The 20,598-nt window shown below is 43.5% G+C and overlaps 2 protein-coding genes across 3 annotated transcripts in view; one reads left to right on the forward strand and one right to left on the reverse strand.

Moving 5' to 3' along the window:
* Positions 1-20,598, reverse strand: part of LOC139927247 (ras-related protein Rab-14-like) — a 243,161-nt gene that overhangs the window by 157,436 nt on the left and 65,127 nt on the right. The window lies entirely within an intron of this gene.
* lrrc2 (leucine rich repeat containing 2) lies at positions 6,095-13,715 on the forward strand. The gene is made up of 9 exons (XM_078285346.1): positions 6,095-6,231; positions 8,118-8,244; positions 9,227-9,274; positions 10,325-10,481; positions 10,622-10,758; positions 10,997-11,142; positions 11,988-12,140; positions 12,728-12,897; positions 13,666-13,715. The coding sequence occupies exons 1-9, from the start codon at positions 6,095-6,097 to the stop codon at positions 13,713-13,715; spliced, it is 1,125 nt and encodes a 374-aa protein (XP_078141472.1).

A 20,598-nucleotide genomic window follows, 5' to 3' on the forward strand; every position in this document is an offset into this window, starting at 1 on the left:
GTTGTTCTACAGGAACATTTACAGGTCCTATAGGTGCTGTGGGACCGGCCTGCAGGGCGGGGTGAGACCACTGGGAAGACTCCGGGCTCCCTCGAAGAATCCTTCAAGATCTCATCGAAATTGATTTCCTTTTGAGAGGAAAGATTGAGGGAGAGAGAAGTTATACTGGCTGACCAGAGGTGTGAGAGTGTGAGTGACTGCTCAATATGTTAGCTCACAGGATCACAGCAGATCCACTGCACCCTCTGTGGTCTGAATATGTACCTTTACCTTCGGGGCGGGGGTACAGCATGCCCAGGCTGCGGACTGAAAGAGGCGTCGCATCCTTCGTCCCACGCAGCATTCAGCTGCTTAACAAGCTCTGATCACATGGTCTGAATTTGGCACTTTCTTGAACTTGCACTTGATGCTTTTTGTGATGTTTTTACATGCTTGTGTTTTGTGTTGTATTGTGTGCTGTCATGGTTGTTGCTGTTTTTGATGTTCTTTTGTGCTCTTTGTGCAAAGCAAATTCCCCGAGGGGCAATAAAGGTTTCATTCATTCATTCATTTCTTTTGTTTTTAATGTCATTTTATGTATTTTTTCTGTTTTATGTGAAGCACATTGTATTTGCTTGTGTATGAAATGTGTTATATAAATAAAGTTAGCCTTAGAGACAGTCAGTACAGTAGCTGCTACCTGCACACAGACAGGAGGGCCAGTCAGCACTGAGATCAGTGCCTTGTGGATTTATTCTGTGCTACAGTGAAATAAAGTGCTCAGTGCTACTGTGAGGTTTTCCAACATTTCAACGCCGGCTCCTTTTCACACATGAAACCTGCTGTTAGATTTACAGAACAGACTGCATGTGTGAAAGGGGCTATGAAGGTTTTTTTACAGTCATGACAACAAAGCAATCTAAATGGAAGTTGAAATTGAATATATATATATATAAATATATATATATATACATATATATATATATATATATATATATATATATATATATATATATATATGTTATATATGTTATATATATGTTAGGCTGGTCGTCTGGTCGTCTGGTTGACCGGTCGTCTGGTTGGCTGGTTGACTGGTTGACCGGTCGTCTGGTTGGCTGGTTGACTGGTTGACTGGTTGGCTGGTTGACTGGTTGGCTGGTTGGCTGGTTGACTGGTTGGCTGGTTGACTGGTTGGCTGGTTGGCTGGTTGACTGGTTGGCCGGTTGGCCGGTTGGCTGGTTGGCTGGTTGACCGGTTGGCCGGTTGGCTGGTTGTCTGGTTGGCTGGTTGGCTGGTTGGCCGGTTGTCCGGTTGTCCGGTTGGCTGGTTGGCCGGTTGGCCGGTTGGCCGGTTGGCCGGTTGGCTGGTTGACCGGTTGGCCGGTTGGCTGGTTGTCTGGTTGGCTGGTTGGCTGGTTGTCTGGTTGGCTGGTTGGCTGGTTGACTGGTTGTCTGGTTGGCTGGTTGGCTGGTTGACTGGTTGACTGGTTGACTGGTTGGCTGGTTGTCTGTGTTACAGTGCCCTCTGGTGGACAGAAGGCTGACCTGCAGACTGGCAGCAGCAACAGCTGATCTATAAATAACTGAACCAGGCTGGCGCTCACATGTCGTTACAACCTCTGTCACTGGAGACTGTTCATAGTCTCTCAATAATAATAATAATAACATAATAACAATAACAACAATAATGATGATAATAATAGGCCTAATGATAATAATAAAGTTTATTTGTGGAGCACCTGTCGTATACAGCATGCAGCTCAAGGTGCTTCACAGGCAGCGTCCGGACAGAGAGAACAGCAGAGAAACTATGACAACAACAACAACAACAACAACAACAACAACAACAACAATAATCAAAGTCATGATCAGAGTCAGAATATGCAAATTCTCCAAATGTGATGTCTGGTAGAGGAGAACTGTGTTTGGATTTTCTTTTCTGGACAGCAGGGAGTTTACTGGCATCCTCTCTCAAGATTTCTGGGTAATGAAGTCTTTCAAATGTTTAAAAATGCAAACAGTTCCCTCCCTGTGTGTGTGTGTGTAGGTGTGTGTGTAGGTGTGTGTGTGTGTGTGTGTGTGTGTGTGTGTGTGTAGGTGTGTGTGTGTGTGTGTGTGTGTGTGTGTGTGTGTGTGAACCATCTCACAGCTATGAAGAGGAATTACAAAAAGCGAACCTTTGTGGCTAGCTAGCATGCTGACACTAACTAGGACAGAAAATAATACATTAAAATAATCAAGTCTTGATGAAGCAAAAGCGTGTTTTAGGGTTTTGGCATCGGCCATATTTAGCAAAGGACGGATTTTAGCTTTGTTGCAATGGTGGAAAAATGTTATCTTTGTGAAATCCTTGGTGTGAGACTTTATTTGTGATTATTAGAAGACCTTATTCACAAGAGGTGATTTTTAATGAGATTTTATTAAATCAGGTAAGATTGGAGATGCTTGGCTATTGTAGGACAACAACAACGTGGCTGCAGGATCTGTTTCAACCCGCTCATAAATGTCTTTACATTGTGTTCGGTGTAAATGTCACACCACATTCAGCTGCTGCTGCTGTTTATAGCTCAGAAACCTCACCGGACTCCAGGAATATATCACTGCTGTTGAGGAAAAAACACACACCTGAATTTGTTTTGTGTTTTTCGAGCTTGAATCAAAAGTGGTCGCTCGTGTCGGGAGTTTCATGAGCCTTGGAAGCTTGACACCTGCTGAAACCCAGGTGAATAATTAAAAAATACACAGGCAACAATGAGAAAATTAGCATTTTCTCATTACTCATTTTGACTCACTGCTCATCGTACTGTAGCACCTTAAACAGCAATCTGGTTCATCCACTTTTATGTTGTTGAAAATTGGATGAAGAATCTAATATTTTAAGATTCATCTGAAGTTTCATTTCTGTTTCAAACCTGGAAGACAAACGATAAAGAAACAGAAAACAGAAACTTCTCGCTCCTTGTTGTATGTTGTTGGTCTGCAACTTCTTGGCCAGCTCTCCCTTGAATAACAGGGTTAGGGTTTCATATCAGTGGGACTAACCTGGTTATAAATATTAAATAAATTACTACTACCACTACAGCTACTGTTGTATTAGGCAGGGATGAGGGCAATGATGTCATGTGATCCACAGACACACACACACACACACAACAGGGGTCACATCTCTGCTGGTAAAAATAGCATGTTGGGTCACTCACACACACACACACACACACACACACACACACACACACACACACACACAGTCGGGTCACGGCTCTGTGTTTCCAGTCTCAGTAAACAAGCCGGTGAACGCAGACAGAACACAACCAGGAACTTTAACACGGAAACACAGGTAAGAACATACATGATTCATTATTGTCACGCCTTGTCGTTGCGTTGGATTCACATGTTAACCTGGGACAAAATAACAGAAACACCACCTGAACAGGGACTTTCACTCTGAAGTGACTAAATTACAAAGGCAGCTTCACAGGTGAGTCGTACTGAGCTGAAGGCCAGTTAGTCTCAGGCTTTAAAGTGATCTGACAAATTCAGGATCGGTTTCATGGCAGCAGGAAGTGGCAGCAGATCTAAACATCACTGAGGCTTTATGGGAAGTTCGTTTCCACCTGCTTCACCCCTCTGGAGGCTTTCAGTCTGGAAGAAGCTCCAGTACCCAGCAGACAGGCTGCAGGACAAAGCTGAAGGACTGAAGCCCAGTTTCATGAAATGAGCCTGAACTCTGACCTCAGATTAATTGTTGCAGAATACTGTTCAGATCAGATTATATTCTGGTCCAACAGCAGGAACTGGACTGGACATTTCCACCTGTTGGTCACATTAAAAAGGTTAGCTAACACTTCAGTTTAGCAGCTAAAACAGTTCGCTTCAGGTTAGCTTCAGGTTTTGCTCACGGTTCAATAAATGAAAACTTGCTGTCATGAGTTGGGAATTGAACCCGGGTCGGAGTTGAAGAGAAATGTCAAACTGAACCTTTTATGAAGGGGTTCCTCAAGGAACCTACTAGGGTTCCCTTATGTTTGCAATCTAAAGAACTCTTCAAAGCTTCCTAAAAGACCTTTTATTTCATAGAAAATGGATCCGATTTTTTTAGCGGCAAAGACGAAACATCAAAAAGCTTCTCCACCCGGTTCAGACAGCTTCTACACTCTTTGGGTTTGTTGATAGTAAAGTTAAAAACCTCTGCTGGTCACATGACTTCTCCACTTCCTGTCCAACAGAAAGAAAGTGCTGCTTTGCTTTATCTACTGATCTTTGCTGCAAGGTATTCCTTAAAGCCAGTGTCAAAACAGCAGAAATACAAAATGAATAAGGAAAGACAGCTCTTCAAAATAAAAGCCCTCCTGATGAACACACACAGGCAGCTCTCTCTCCATGGCAGAGTGATCTGGTTTGGCAGAGCAGAACGTGAGCGACACCAACAGCCAGCAGCAGCAGTCGTGTTAGTTTGTCATATAAACGTCCCGCTGACTGATGAGTCTGACTGCTGAATTTAGGTCACAGGACTTCGGCTCCGTACAAAACACATCTGGTGAACAGAGAGAACTGCAACTTTCTGAAAGATTTGAAAGTTTCCATGGTCATTTAAGTGTTGAGTGAGTTTCATGATACCTTGAGCCTTGAAAGTGGTTTAAACCCCTTTGTGTTATTTCAAAACTAATAGTGTCAATAAGAAAATAAGCATTATTTTCTTCATTAAGAAACGTGCATGGTGCATGGTGCATGGTGCATGGTGCATGGTGCATGGTGCATGGTTTCTGTCCAACAACAGTGGTAGAGCTTTTGGGACAGTGAGATAAATTTAGTCATTTTGCTGGTATCATTGTTTTAACATGGAGGCCAATAAAGACCCAGGGAGTGTCTGTTTTTACTCCATTCTGTTCTACTATATTCTACTCTCTTCTACTTGATTCTCCACTGCTCTGTGACACTCTACTCTGAGGCTGTTTTACTCTTTTCCTCTCTTCCTCCTCTTCCTGTTCCTCCTCCTCCCTTCTCCATTTCCTCTTGTTCCTCTTCCTCCCCTCTTCCTCTCCTCCTCCTCCTCTCCTCCTCCCTTCTCCATTTCCTCTTGTTCCTCTCCTCCTCCTCTTCCTCCTCCTCTTCCTGTTCCTCCTCCTCCCTTCTTCATTTCCTCTTGTTCCTCTCCTCCTCCTCTCCTCCTCTTCCTCTCCTCCTCTTCCTCTCCTCCTCTCCTCCTCCTCTTCCTCTCCTCCTCTTCCTCTCCTCCTCCTCTTCCTCTCCTCCTCTCCTCTCCTCCTCCTCCTCTCCTCCTCCTCTTCCTCTCCTCCTCTCCTCCTCCTCCTCTCCTCCTCTTCCTCTCCTCCTCTTCCTCCCCTCTTCCTCTCCTCCTCCTCCTCTCCTCCTCCCTTCTCCATTTCCTCTTGTTCCTCTCCTCCTCCTCTTCCTCCTCCTCTTCCTGTTCCTCCTCCTCCCTTCTTCATTTCCTCTTGTTCCTCTCCTCCTCCTCTCCTCCTCTTCCTCTCCTCCTCTTCCTCTCCTCCTCTCCTCCTCCTCTTCCTCTCCTCCTCTTCCTCTCCTCCTCCTCTTCCTCTCCTCCTCTCCTCTCCTCCTCCTCCTCTCCTCCTCTTCCTCTCCTCCTCCTCCTCTCCTCCTCCTCTTCCTCTCCTCCTCTCCTCCTCCTCCTCTCCTCCTCTTCCTCCTCTCCTCCTCTTCCTCTCCTCCTCTTCCTCTCCTCCTCCTCTCCTCCTCTTCCTCTCCTCCTCCTCCTCTCCTCCTCCTCTTCCTCTCCTCCTCTCCTCCTCCTCCTCTCCTCCTCTTCCTCCTCTCCTCCTCTTCCTCTCCTCCTCTTCCTCTCCTCCTCTCCTCCTCCTCTTCCTCTCCTCCTCTTCCTCTCCTCCTCCTCTTCCTCTCCTCCTCTCCTCTCCTCCTCCTCCTCTCCTCCTCTTCCTCTCCTCCTCCTCCTCTCCTCCTCCTCTTCCTCTCCTCCTCTCCTCCTCCTCCTCTCCTCCTCTTCCTCCTCTCCTCCTCTTCCTCTCCTCCTCTTCCTCTCCTCCTCCTCTCCTCCTCCTCCTCTCCTCCTCTTCCTCTCCTCCTCCTCCTCCTCTCCTCCTCCTCTCCTCCTCCTCCTCTCTCCAGCAGCAGAGATGCGTCTGGAGCGGCGTGTGGAGGTCCCGGTGTACGACCTCTCTCTGATCCGGAGTGTGTGGGAGGTCAGAGTGAAGAAATACAGACAGAGGCAGAGGAAGGAGCAGGAGAGGCAGCAGCAGAGCGCGCTCGCCAAGTAAGCTGCTGTACAGACCGGACCGATACAGACCGGACCGATACAGACCGGACCGATACAGACCGGACCGATTACAGACCGGACCGATACAGACCGGACCGATACAGACCGGACCGATACAGACCGGACCGATGAGACCGGACCGATACAGACCGGACCGATTACAGACCGGACTGATGCAGACCGGACCGATACAGACCGGACCGATACAGACCGGACTGATTACAGACCGGACCGATACAGACCGGACCGATGCAGACCGGACTGATTACAGACCGGACCGATGCAGACCGGACTGATTACAGACCGGACCGATTACAGACCGGACCGATACAGACCGGACCGATACAGACCGGACCGATTACAGACCGGACCGATGCAGACCGATGAACCGCCACACGACATGCACCAGCAACCATCTGACAGACTGCAGGAGGATGCCGAGTTCAATGTTAACCCATACGAGCAAAAACATTTTCACGTTATGATATTATGGCACAGTAAAAATTCATAAACAGCTTTGGAAACTGTTTTGAATTCCAGATTTAACAATATGCTGCAGATTCAAGTTTTAGCCCTCCAAACATTTCTCGGGGGCAGAAATAATCTGATTGGTTGAGTTAAACCTCAGTGGGCGGAGCCAAAGAAACAGTTTACACATGTTAGCTACCTGGCAAACTTCAATGCTAAAGAAGGAACTCTGGTCAAAATATAAATAAAAATATGAGTGGCAATTATGTCTTTTTTAAATCAGTCACCATGGCATCATGCTGTTGAAGGTCAGCAGCTAGCTAGCTAACTAGCTTACCTAGCTAGCTGTAGGCTAGTATGGCTAGTTTGAACTTGAAGGTCAGCTAGCTAACTAGCTAACCTAGATAACTTAGCATGGTAGATTGTATTTTTTCAGTTAGCAGCAGAGCGCTAGGCTTCATAATATTAGCTTCCTCCTCTCTTACCTCTTGTCTTCTTCACTGAGCTTCAGTCTAATGTTACTTAGCCAGAAAAACTGTGGTTCTTTAGCTCCGCCCACTGAGGTTTAACTCAACCAATCAGATTATTTGTGGCTGTGCCTTGTTTGTAGAACTAAAACTCCGATCCTCTCAGCCAGAGACGACTACAGACTTCGTCTTAACTTTCATTTTGGTGCAGGTTTTCAATGTTGCTTCATACTCCAACTTCAGCTCCCAGGAACAATACTTACACCTTAAAAACACCAACTTTAACTCTCTGGAACAATACTTGCACTTTTTAATCCCTAAGTTAGAGACAGACATTCACACAGCTGTCTGTCTGGTATGATCTATGAGAGGAGCGTCTGGTTTTAGCAATATGAACACACAGATATCTATTTATATTCCCTCATTAGTCCTGCGGCAGGAAGCGGGTCCAGGTCGTCCGGACCCCGGGGAACTCAGAAAGGTCACAAGTTTGGACAAAGAAAGGGAACATCCAGTATTTTGAAATCTAATATGAAATCCATATGATGTTAAAGCTTCTTTAGGAACATGAATGCTGTCTGTCTGTCTGCCTGTCTGCCTGTCTGCCTGTCTGTCTGTCTGTCTGTCTGTCTGCCTGTCTGTCTGTCTGACTGACTGACTGACTGTCTGTCTGTCTGTCTGTCTGTCTGTCTGTCTTTCTGACTGTCTGTCTGTCTGTCTGCCTGTCTGCCTGTCTGTCTGCCTGTCTGCCTGTCTGTCTGTCTGTCTGCCTGTCTGCCTGTCTGTCTGTCTGTCTGCCTGTCTGCCTGTCTGTCTGCCTGTCTGCCTGTCTGCCTGTCTGTCTGTCTGTCTGTCTGTCTGTCTGACTGCCTGTCTGCCTGTCTGTCTGTCTGACTGCCTGTCTGCCTGTCTGTCTGTCTGTCTGCCTGTCTGTCTGTCTGTCTGCAGGATCGACCAGCAGTGGCAGTACCGGATTTACTGTAAGACGCTGAAGAGCAGTGAATTGAATCTGCTGCAGCATTACCTGCAGAGATCCACACTGACCGACATCCAGCCACACACAGGTACACTGACTGCTTACTGACTGACTGACTGCTTACTGACTGACTGACTGCTTACTGACTGACTGACTGCTTACTGACTGACTGACTGACTGACTGCTTACTGACTGACTGACTGACTGACTGCTTACTGCTTACTGACTGACTGCTTACTGACTGACTGACTGCTTACTGACTGACTGACTGACTGCTTACTGACTGACTGACTGACTGACTGCTTACTGACTGACTGACTGACTGACTGTTTACTGACTGACTGACTGACTGACTGCTTACTGACTGACTGACTGACTGTTTACTGACTGACTGACTGACTGACTGCTTACTGACTGACTGCTTACTGACTGACTGACTGACTGACTGACTGTTTACTGACTGACTGACTGACTGTTTACTGACTGACTGACTGACTGCTTACTGACTGACTGCTTACTGACTGACTGACTGACTGACTGTTTACTGACTGACTGACTTACTGTTTACTGACTGACTGACTGACTGCTTACTGACTGACTGACTGACTGACTGCTTACTGACTGACTGACTTACTGCTTACTGACTGACTGACTGGTTTACTGGCTGGCTAGTTGACTAAATGACCTACTATATATGACTTAATATTTCAGGTGTATTTTTACTTTATCTATGGTTTACTTTGTGTTTATTATCTTGTTACAAATAGTGCATTTGCCCATTTTTATTTTATTTTTAGTTACTGTTCACATTTTATTTATTGCTTCCATATTATTATTATTATTATTATTATTATTATTATTATTATTATTGTTGTTGTTGTTATCTTAAATTGGCAGAACAGAGGGCAAGATAGCCATGTGTAATGTTGTGAAAGGAGCTGTGCAAGTATATCTAAATTCTTCTTCTTCTTCTTCTTCTTCTTCTTCTTCTTCTTCTTCTCCTCCTCCCCCTCCCTCAGAAGCGGAGCAGCAGGAGGCGCAGCAGGAGGAGCAGCAGGAGGAGCAGCAGGAGGAGCAGCAGGAGGAGCAGAGCAGGTTGATCTTCCAGCTGCATGGAGCTCAGTGGACGGTAAGCTGCTCACCTGCACTTCATCCTACCTGCTTCCTCTTTACTGTGGGAGACGGTGAAGAGGAAGCAGGTGCAGAGAGAGCAGCTGCATGCTCCATCATGGAGGTTTCCAACTCCCACAGTCCCGTGGAAACGGTTCCTCTGGTTTGTTTTTCTGCCTGGAAGAACAAGATTCCATCGTTAGCTACTTGACCGAGTAAAACCAAGTTAATATACAAATTCTAATTGGTAATGGGGTAAATTAATCAGGGTTAATAACAACCGCTGCAAATCGTTTAAACCTTACTGTGATGATCGTTTGAACTTCAGTGGTGATGGAGGTCTGTGTGAGGGAAATCTTTCCTCTTTCCTTGGGCAGGTTGGTGCTGAAAAAGAGCCTGCAGCTCAGTCAGCCTGTCCTGGAGGAATAAACTTGTCCTATACTGATACTCCTCTCAGTGTGTATATAGATAGATAGATAGATAAACTGTATTGGACTGCAGGAGGAGGCCAATTTCAATGTTAACCCATACGAGCAAAAACATTTTCACGTTATGATATTATGGCACAGTAAAAATTCATAAACAGCTTTGGAAACTGTTTTGAATTCCAGATTTAACAATATGCTGCAGATTCAAGTTTTAGCCCTCCAAACATTTCTCGGGGGCAGAAATAATCTGATTGGTTGAGTTAAACCTCAGTGGGCGGAGCCAAAGAAACAGTTTACACATGTTAGCTACCTGGCAAACTTCAATGTTAAAGAAGGAACTCTGGTCAAAATATAAATAAAAATATGAGTGGCAATTATGTCTTTTTTAAATCAGTCACCATGGCATCATGATGTTGAAGGTCAGCAGCTAGCTAGCTAACTAGTTTACTAGTTACTTACTAACTGGCAATCTTTCCTCTTTCCTTGGGCAGGTTGGTGCTGAAAAAGAGCCTGCAGCTCAGTCAGCCTGTCCTGGAGGAATAAACTCGTCCTATACTGATACTCCTCTCAGTGTGTATATAGATAGATAGATAGATAGATAGATGAACTGTATTAAGTGTGTGTGTTGCTGTGTTCCTCAGGACTTCCCCAGGGAGCTGCAGTGGATGACCTACCTGAAGGAGTGGCACATCAGAGGGACGAAGATCCGCCGGCTGCCTGAGTATCTGGCTCTGTTCACCCAGCTGACGGTGCTGGAAATCCCCAAGAACGCCGTCACCGAGCTTCCAGCAGAGATAGGTCAGACAGTCGGTTCCTCCATGGGTTGAGAAGATTCTACAAAACCTTACGAAACCTTTTCAAAACCAACTGGATAAACTCAAAACTGCCTGGCGGTCAAGCTAAAAACTCGACCACTCTCTCTCTCTCCCTCTCTCCAGGTAAGCTGAGCATGTTAAAGGAGTTGAACGTCAACTATAACCGTCTGTCCAGAGTTCCTCCAGAACTGGGAGACTGTGAAAACCTGGAAAGACTCGAACTCACCGGCAACCACAACCTGACCGAGCTGCCATTTGAGGTGAGAGAGAGAGAGAGACAGAGAGAGAGAGAGAGAGAGAGAGAGAGAGAGAGAGAACATGAGAGGAGATCACATGGCTGAGGGATTTAGTGTACAGAGAGAACAGCAGGGGCCCCAGGACGGAGCCCTGAGGCACACCAGTTTTATTTTCATGCCAGTGATCATTTAGTCAGTGTAGGTCAGTTTCTTAAAAGCTGGAGTTGATCTCACTTTGGAAATGAAACTGTTCCACCTGCAGCTGAGCAGCCTGAAGAAGCTGGTTCACCTGGATATAGCGGAGAACCGGTTTGCGTCGATCCCCATCTGCGCTCTGAGGATGAACAAGCTGCAGCTGCTGGACCTGAGCAGCAACCAGCTGAGCGACCTGCCAGAGGATATGGACAGGTAGAGTACACACAGTACTACTACTATACTACTGATACTACTACTACTACTGCTACTACAACTACTACTACTAGTACTAATACTACCGCTACTACTACTGCTACTACAACTACTACTACTAGTACTAATACTACCGCTACTACTACTGCTACTACAACTACTACTACTAGTACTAATACTACCGCTACTGCTACTGCTACTGCTACTACTACTGCTACTACTAGTACTAATACTACCGCTACTGCTACTGCTACTACTACTACTACTACTAGTATTAATACTACCACTACTGCTACTGCTACTGCTACTACTACTACTAATACTACTGCTACTACTACTACTACTGCTACTACAACTACTACTACTACTACTACTACTACTGCTACTACTACTACTACTACTACTACTGCTACTACAACTACTACTACTAGTACTAATACTACCGCTACTGCTACTACTACTGCTACTACTACTACTACTACTACTGCTACTACAACTACTACTACTACTACTACTGCTACTACTACTACTACTACTACTACTACTACTGCTACTACAACTACTACTACTAGTACTAATACTACCGCTACTGCTACTACTACTGCTACTACTACTACTAATACTACCGCTACTACTACTGCTACTACTACTACTACTACTGCTACTACTACTACTACTACTGCTACTGCTGCTACTACACAGAACATGTTAGATATTTGGAAATCAGTGCTACTTCTGGTTCTAGAGGATGCTGATAAACAATGAAGTCTATATATTGGAATAAACTGTGTGTGTGTGTGTGTGTGTGTGTGTGTGTGTGTGTGTGTGTGTGTGTGTGTGTGCAGGCTGGAGCAGCTGGTCACTCTGTTCGTCCATAAGAACAGTCTGTCCTACCTGCCTCACTGCCTCACCAGGATCTCCACGCTGCAGATGGTTGTCGTCAGCGGAGACGAGCTCACCTGCATCCCCACCAAGCTCTGCAGCAACCCGGACATCAAGTACATGCTCTACTGTTTTATTTCATTATTTTTCATTTTTAGGGCAGGCACAAGGTGTGAACCAGGGAAGGAGGTGTTTATGAAGTTCTTTTACAGCAGGGAGACGTTTCATCATATTCTCATATTCTGCCTCATTCATATGTCACGGTTTATCTCAACACTGCTTCATGTGCTGCTGGGAAAGTGCGACATCCGGGACTTCCAAGTCACTTCCAAGTCGCTTCCAAGTCGCTTTCACGTGCGATTCTGTGACAAAACCTGGAAGCCAAACGATAAACAAACAGAAACCGTTACAGAGGCTGCAGCTTTGAAGCTGGAGGATTGTTCAGTGTTGAGTGACTTCAAGTTAAAATTATACACTGCAATTATTTTTTACTATATATATTTATATCATACATATTTTCTTTTGTTTTTCTTTATCTCAGTATCTTCCACTGCTGTTATTTTGCACGCCTTCATCATCCTGTAACTTTTCATTATACATTTCCACTACATATGTTGTAGAAACTTTGTGATTTTCAGTTGCATTATGTTTAATACCCCAGTTACAGACAGTAGATACACGGCGTCTCTTCTCTTCCCCGCAGGTTCATTCGACTCTACGACAAACCAGTGAGTGAAAAGAAGAAGAAAGAGGAGGAGGAGAAGAAGAAAGACAAGAGCAAGAAGAAGACGTGGAGGCGGGAGGAGGAGGAAGTGAAGGACAGCCGAGAGAAGGAGTTCATGCAGGCGTACATCGACTCTCTGAAAGACCGAGGTGAGCAGGGACCGAGGAGGGAAGGGAAGGAGGGAAGGAGGGAAGGGAAGGAGGGAAGGGAAGGAAGGAGGGAAGGGAAGGAGGGAAGGGAAGGGAAGGAGGGAAGGGAAGGAGGGTTAGGGAAGGGAAGGAGGGAAGGGAAGGAAGGAGGGAAGGGAAGGGAAGGAGGGAAGGCAAGGAAGGAAGGGAAGGGAAGGAGGGAAGGAAGGCATATGTTTTCATACCTGTTGCATTCATTCATTCATTCTGCTGCTGCCGTTCTGCACCCTTCATGTACGCTTCATGCATTTTTACTGAACACATTCTAGTGTTGAAGTTGTTGGTTGTGTTTTCTGCGTGTTTGCTTTGTTTTTATATCCTATTTTTTCTTTTCTGTCGCCTGTTGCTACAGCAACGACCCAGTTTCCCCTCAGGGATCATTCAACTTTCATTTTATCAAATATAATGTAATCTGATCCCATTTAATCTAATGTAATCCAATTTAATCTAATGTAGTCTAATCTGACCTAATATAATGTAATCTAATTTGATCAAATCTAATTTGATTTATTCTAATCTGATCTAATCCGATGTAATCTAATTTAATCTTTAAAAAATATTCATATTATAAATTTTGTGCTCTATATGATTTAATAATTTACCAACTTAGTGTCTCTAGTCCAGTCTGAGTAGAGTAGAATCATTTTAATTCCAAAATCACCTTTTACATTTTGTCTTGATTTGAACTGAAAATGAAATGACGACCAGACTGAACTGTCTCTCCTGCAGACACCGTCCCATACTCCACCACCAAGGTGTCCATCTCCTGCCTGCTGTGAGGAGGAGGAGGAGGAGGAGGAAGAGGAAGAGGAGGAAGATGGAGGCAGAACATGATGAAGGCTAAGTGGCAGTGATGTTCTGGCTCAGCTGGAGGTTTGTCACCATGCAGCTGACCGGAGCATCATGTGATATAAACTATACAGCACTTCTCAAAGCAGCACTAAAACAGCTTTATAGACAATAAAACAGAGATAAAAGAAAATTATATAAAAAGTAATAATAAAAGTGTCTACATATGGACAGAAGACTATGGAGGCTTTGCATTTACATCTCATCTCTGTTAGTTAATAAAGTGTAAATCTGTATGAAGCAGCTAGAAGCAGAGAGCAGCTGAGTCAGCTTGTTGTGGTGTGGCTGTAGATCCATTCAGTAACGTTCTCAGTAAAAGTGAATAGTGTGATAAGGTGGATTTGGTTACTGTGACACAGTAAACTGTCTTGTCTTTAGCCCTAGTCTCTACTCCAAAACACTCTGAGTTGTAGCTTGAGAAGAGTCAGCTCAGTTAACCTGAACAAACTGTTAGCTAGCTAACTAGCCGGCAAACACACTGATGTTAATGTGAACATGCTAACGCTAGCTGCTGCTAGATACGTTAGCTAGTGTGCTAATCGGATGTGTTAACAACAAGACAGTGATGTTAGCTGACCAGATACTATGGTTAGCTAGCTAACAAGCTGACATTATCTAAACACTAAATCAATCAGATGGATCAGTGATGAAATGATCAGTTCAGTCAGAAACAGACAGAAATTAACCGTCTGTTCAGTTCTGTTGAGACGACAGAAACACAGTCAGCTGTTCACAGAGCTGAGGACCTCCAAGATGGCCGCCACTTACATCACATCAATCTCCATATAGCTTTCACTTTGTAGAGATAAAGAATATGATTCATGTACTGAGGTGACAGAGCGGTGACTTTGATGAGTCGGGTAGTTTATTTTGCTGCTGGTGTGAAAATTTGTTTTAAAAGCCGGAGGTTTCCAGAACGGCTGCAGTAAAGAATGAGAATAAGATTGAAATGAGGCTGAGAGATTTTCTTGTCGTTGCTGCTAAATGTAAAAGTTAATGTCTGAATGAACGATACAGTGCAGCTCTTCTTCCAAAGTTAGTGCAGATTTTTCATGAACTGGACTTTGTTTTTTATCTTTGAGGCATCAAATGCAATTTTGCCGTTGAAACAGTGTGACACCATGACTGCTGCCATGAAAATAAAACTCACTGTTGCATATTATTGAAGTAACATATCAGAGGATGTAATCATCTGTGTCTCATCAATACTGAGCAGTATGGGACGATGTATCGAAATCCAATAGATCTCAATACAAAAACATGTCAGTCCATCTGGTGTGTCAGGAACATGAATGGTGATATCAGCTCCATGTTATTCTGCTGTCAGGAACATGAATGGTGATATCAGCTCCATGTTATTCTGCTGTAGTAATCACTAATGAGACTCTTGACCATCACAGTTTCACAAGCTCTCCATCCAAATTATATTATTGTCACTTTGTAACGACATTTTTAAATTGTTGTTTACATTCTAGCAGCCAATGGCATCGCTGGAAAGATTTGTGACTCAGAAATAAACAGAATTCTGCCCAGTCAGACGTTTATTGATCATATGGTATCTTGGTTGTATTGAATCCTGAACCTCAGATCACGTATCAAATCGTATCAGGAGAGAAGCAGATCGTCCATCACTAGTGTCTCATAAATATTGAAGTATTGGATATATTCTGGTGTGGAATTAATCCCTCCAGTTGTCTGTATATTTGCAGTGTGTGAAGTTTGGGACAAAGTAGATTTTGTGTGTAAATTTTGACGTTGTGACCAAAGATTTTTAGCAGTGCAGCAGAGAAATGTCGAGTTCTCTAAAGATGTTCCCAGAGGATTATAACTGTTTTATATATTAAACATGTCGGACAGAATTAAGTTATGCGTGTAAATTTTCCATGTGCAAAAGTTGATTTGTAAAGACAAACTTTTAATAATCTAATATTTATGAATGTTGATATTCAGCTACCAGTTGCGTAACATTTTAAAATATCATGCGGGTTTGGATTCATTTCTGCACTTACAGTCACAAATTACAAAGTACTATTACAAATCATAAAGCCTTTGTGGTCACATGTGGGAAGTGATCTGGATCCATACATGCTGGTTCAGTCGTTTCCTTTAAGATGAAGAATAAAGATCTGTCATCGTTTTAAATCTAAATTATTTAAATGATGTCTACTGAAGTTGCATCCAGTGGTTTCTGTGTTATGCTTTGGTTGAGGAGTGAAGTAGCTCATTATGTTTTTATTGTTTGAATATTGTTAGAATAGGCCAGTGATACAGATTTCATGAGAAGTTGTAATAAATGTGGTTTGTGAAAATAAAGTGTTTTTTCTTTACCAGTTGACACCTCATTGACTCCTGCTGTGATATAATGAAAGATCACTGGACACTTTAAAGCTGCTACATGTCATATTTTAACCATCAGTCTGTCACTGTTCCTCCATATTAAAAAAATTAAAAAATTGCTTCCTCAAATTTCTTTTCTTCTTTTTAGACAACTAATTTATTCCAAAAGGATATATATGGCTTTGAAATAAAACCTTTCAAATATATGTATCAGTTTAATGATTATCATCGATATTGAATATTATATCAGTACTCGCCTCTTAAACAGATTTGTATTCTCTGGACTTCTCATTCACTAAAGTAAAGAGCAATAACCAACTTGGAATAAAAACAGAAACAAACGCACATGTCCATCAAATTCCATACATTTCTCTTTATTAATATTATCATAGATATTATTCAAAATTATGGTTTTAATAAGATAAAAGAAAGCAATTACAAATGCACAACACATGTAGACGTCATTCACCGTCCGTTTATAAAAGACAACAGGTATTAACATGAATTATTAGAGGCACACTTTCGTTGAAATGAATAAAGTGCAGCAATCAGCAAATGATATGCATCATGTGCACCGCGGGGGGGGGGGGGGGGGGGGGGGCACCACCCAGGACTCCATTTGGAAATCAGCATTGTTTAACTGCATAAGTGATTTCTCCTCTTTTTCTGTTTTAGCAATCATAGTTGGCTAAAATAAACTAGCCATAGTGGAAATCTTATCAATATATTTAGATATATATTTATATTCATTTTTATACATCGCAAGAAGAGCTGCAATACAAAAAGAGGGTTTCCAAAAAGACTTGCTTCTAAAGCAGAGTTCAGTAACAGCTCTGTACTACACCAGGCGCCTCCACGCAGAGCCGGTACAGACAGAGTTCGGCGGCTGGCGGCCATGTTGGCACCGCCGCAAAGCAACGGATGATTCTTCTGCTGCGTTCAGGTCACATGGGAAAGTCAGGAGATACAAGCTTCCTACTAGAAAACACCGTTCACTTCAGCTCTCGGATGGTAAAATACTCATAAAATCTCACTAAGTTTCACGACTTTGAAATGCAGATCGCATGTTGTGAACACGATACAGGATCATGTGACAACAGTATGAACTGGACACGCTATTTTCATGTGTTCATCACGCCAAAACGTTAGCCAGCGATGACGTTTAGGCAAGAAAACAGCTGAGGTTCGGGTTCTGCTCATGTTTCAATAAGAAAAACTGTTAGGGTTCCTGAAAATAAAAACTTAACTCCCAGTAGAAAGCTTGTTGGTCTGTTGTCCTCTCAAGTGTGACATCATTTTCAGCCCAAATAAGGGATTACAGGCCCCGCCCACTTTCAGTCTAAGGTGAAAATGAACAGGTGTGTAAAACAATTACCTTTAACTGCGTCCAACAACAATATTGCCAATTTGTTTGCCTTGGAGGATTCCTCAAGTATGTTTTTCTTTATTATCTCAGGTGGATTCTGGCGGTTTTGAAGCTGCAATGAGAAAAAGGAAAATCGCTAGCCAGACTTAGCTTAGCATTCCAGAATTAACGCAGCATGATCATGTGAAAAATGTCTTTTTTTTAAATTCAGTAACGTGTTAAAATACGTAACAACCTTGTCATGTGTCATTTCTACTGACCATTTCTGATTATTTCAGCCATTTTAAAGAACAGAACGATTGGCAAACAGGATCCAAAAATCCTGTTTTCACCATAAAAAAGGCAACAAAAAAAGAGAGAAGTTTCCTGTAAGACGTGACGCAGCAGCAACATGACGAACTCTGTCTGTCTGCGGCTCTGAGCAGAGAAAGATAGATATGTCATAAATTAGGTTTCCATACAACCAAGCAGATGGAGAACAGTACAGTACCACAACAAATACCAGTCACGATACAGTGGAGGACACAGGGACGCTCAGTAACTCTGAAGGGAGGAGTGTATAGAAAAATATAGGTCCGTTTTCTGTTTCTGACATCAATCATCTTTTAGAAAGAATAATCATTAGTTAGACTCAGATGAACCGATCGTGAACTCGGGGAGAGAGGAATTAAAATCCGTGAAGATAATCTGATGTGATGAGATAATAACCGGTCAGAGGAGCAGATGAGTTTGGCTCCAAAATGAAATCTCCAACAGAACAAGTGACACCTAGTCTGATGAAGACCGAGAGCACCAGATAAAACAAACGATGGTGTTTTTGAGATAAGAGACGTCACTGAACGACTGAAAGAGAACACTGTTACAGACTGGATCCTCCAAATTTTACAGATACTGACTGAAGAAATAATCACTTTTCTATCATGGGGTTTTGGAAAGTAACTCTTCAAACGTAACTCCCTATAAGCGATAACGGGTCGAATTCACTCAGGTTGCAACCATGAATGTGTTTACACATATACACACACACACACCCCAATACCTACCAAACATTCAGGATACTGTGTTTTTTGTAAACACTGATGCTGCGTTCATGTCATATCAGAAGGAGGAGACGGATCTTGTTGCTACAGCGAGGAATCGTTCATGTTTATGTTGCTCAAACACATCCAAGATGGCGATCGTAAGGTCAATTGTTGTGGTAATTTACAAACTGCAGCAGATATTGCTAACTTTGTTTGAATATAACTGAGAATTTTAATTTTCTATGGATCTAAATGTCGGTCTCTTCACCACTTTTGGTCACATGGGAGAAAGTGAAAGCGGTTCCACAGAAGTCAGTGTTGCGGGCCGTTAGCTCGTATTTACCGCACATCCCATATGACATGAACGCGGCACGTGTCCCATTTAAAATAACTGGGATAATGCTGATTATGAGAAACCTGACTGAAACATACAGGATATGCCGATATCACGCAGGGTAATGAGATGCGTACTGTGCTGTACCTTCTAAAACTAGCAGACATCATGTGAGCAGCAGACCAGCGTCCAGCGAGACACTCTGAGCTGAGCTGAGCTGAGCTGAGCTTTGTGTTTGTGTTGAGCCCGCAGGACAGAGAGAGACAAACTGACCGCGTCTCATTTAACAATTTCCATCTGTCCTCTTGAAGGAAATATTGCCCAACTCCATTGCCTCAATAAGTTGCCCATTAATCACTGCCTTTTGCTGGGGACAAAAAGAAGATTTAAATATTTGTGACGCTGCAGCTCGGCCACAAACCAAAAGCCAAATCCCAGACTGACTCTGGAGCGGAGCGCTAAGATGGCCGCCGCCCGCTCTGATGTCATCACCCGTCAAACAGCACAACGCTTCGCAACATCAACACCGCTCTGGTCAGTTTGGAGACACATGGGGGGGTGCAGTGCATTGTGGGATAGGCCGGGAGTACTCGGTAAGAGGACGATGCCATCTTTACGCACCTGATATACAGTAACTATGGCAACAAATAAGAGCTCAGTGCCGATATGAGTTTAAGAGTCGGTGGAGGATCGTCCAATCGGACCAGAGAGTTCAACAACAACCAGACTAAATACTTCTAACATCAGATCGTAACATCGAACAGGATGAAAACGGCTCCGTGCTTTCTGCTCTGGGGGAAGATGGATCTGAACGATGATGTCATAACTGCTGCATAATGTAATAAGTTGTCAAAATGTGATAAAATGCCCCGCTAAACTGGTTGAAAATGCAATAAAACCTGTTAATGTAATAAATTAAATTATGACTTCATAAAGGGGTGAAACATTTGCATCTGATGTCAATTTTGCCTAATAAAGTATAACTAGTAAGAGTCAATATTACACAAGTTAAAATACTAAAGTGCAATAATTGCATATTAATGTTATGTTAGTACATTACCCAATAATTTATTACATGAACAGGTTTTCTTACATGTTGGACTCATCTAGTCTGAAGTTGTTGGGTGAAGATGTGCTACAAGATTGTATCGCTGATTTCACTGTGGGCCATGTTGGCTCCACAGTCCTGCTCTGTGGCTGTTGCTATAGTAACTGGTGATGATGTCACGGAGGACATCTTCCACCCTGGACCCTTCCAACCCCTCATATTAAACTACCTCTATCCAACCAGTTCAACTGTTGAATGGGAAACAAACTTCAGTGAAGTAAAACCTGCCAAACTCTCTGCACCAGGTCTGGTTCAGATGGGGGGGGGGGGGGTATTTGGAATGTCTTGGTTTGACCCTTGACCTCTCTTTTCAGAGTCCAACATTCAGGTCCCGCTCACTCAGATTCAAAACATCAGGCAAACAAAAGGCAAAGATAACACAAAGTGAAAGGAAGAAAGCATGGCACGATTTGCTTCAACAACCTGCCTGACCTCATCAAGTTAAAACATGTGATTTATATATTTGTCGTCTTAAAATCCTACCTATACAGCTAAGAAGAGGAGAACAGAGGTTTCATTGCACAGTAACTCAGATGAAGACCAGACCGTCGGGCCTGAACTGTATATATGTGAAGAAACTACTTCAGTAACTCGGAGCGCTTGATTTGTCCTACCTGCTGTGGCAGGCGGTGGGAGTAGCACTTTC

Source organism: Centroberyx gerrardi, chromosome 8 (genome assembly GCF_048128805.1).
Source record: "Centroberyx gerrardi isolate f3 chromosome 8, fCenGer3.hap1.cur.20231027, whole genome shotgun sequence".
In the NCBI taxonomy this organism is placed as follows: domain Eukaryota; kingdom Metazoa; phylum Chordata; class Actinopteri; order Beryciformes; family Berycidae; genus Centroberyx; species Centroberyx gerrardi.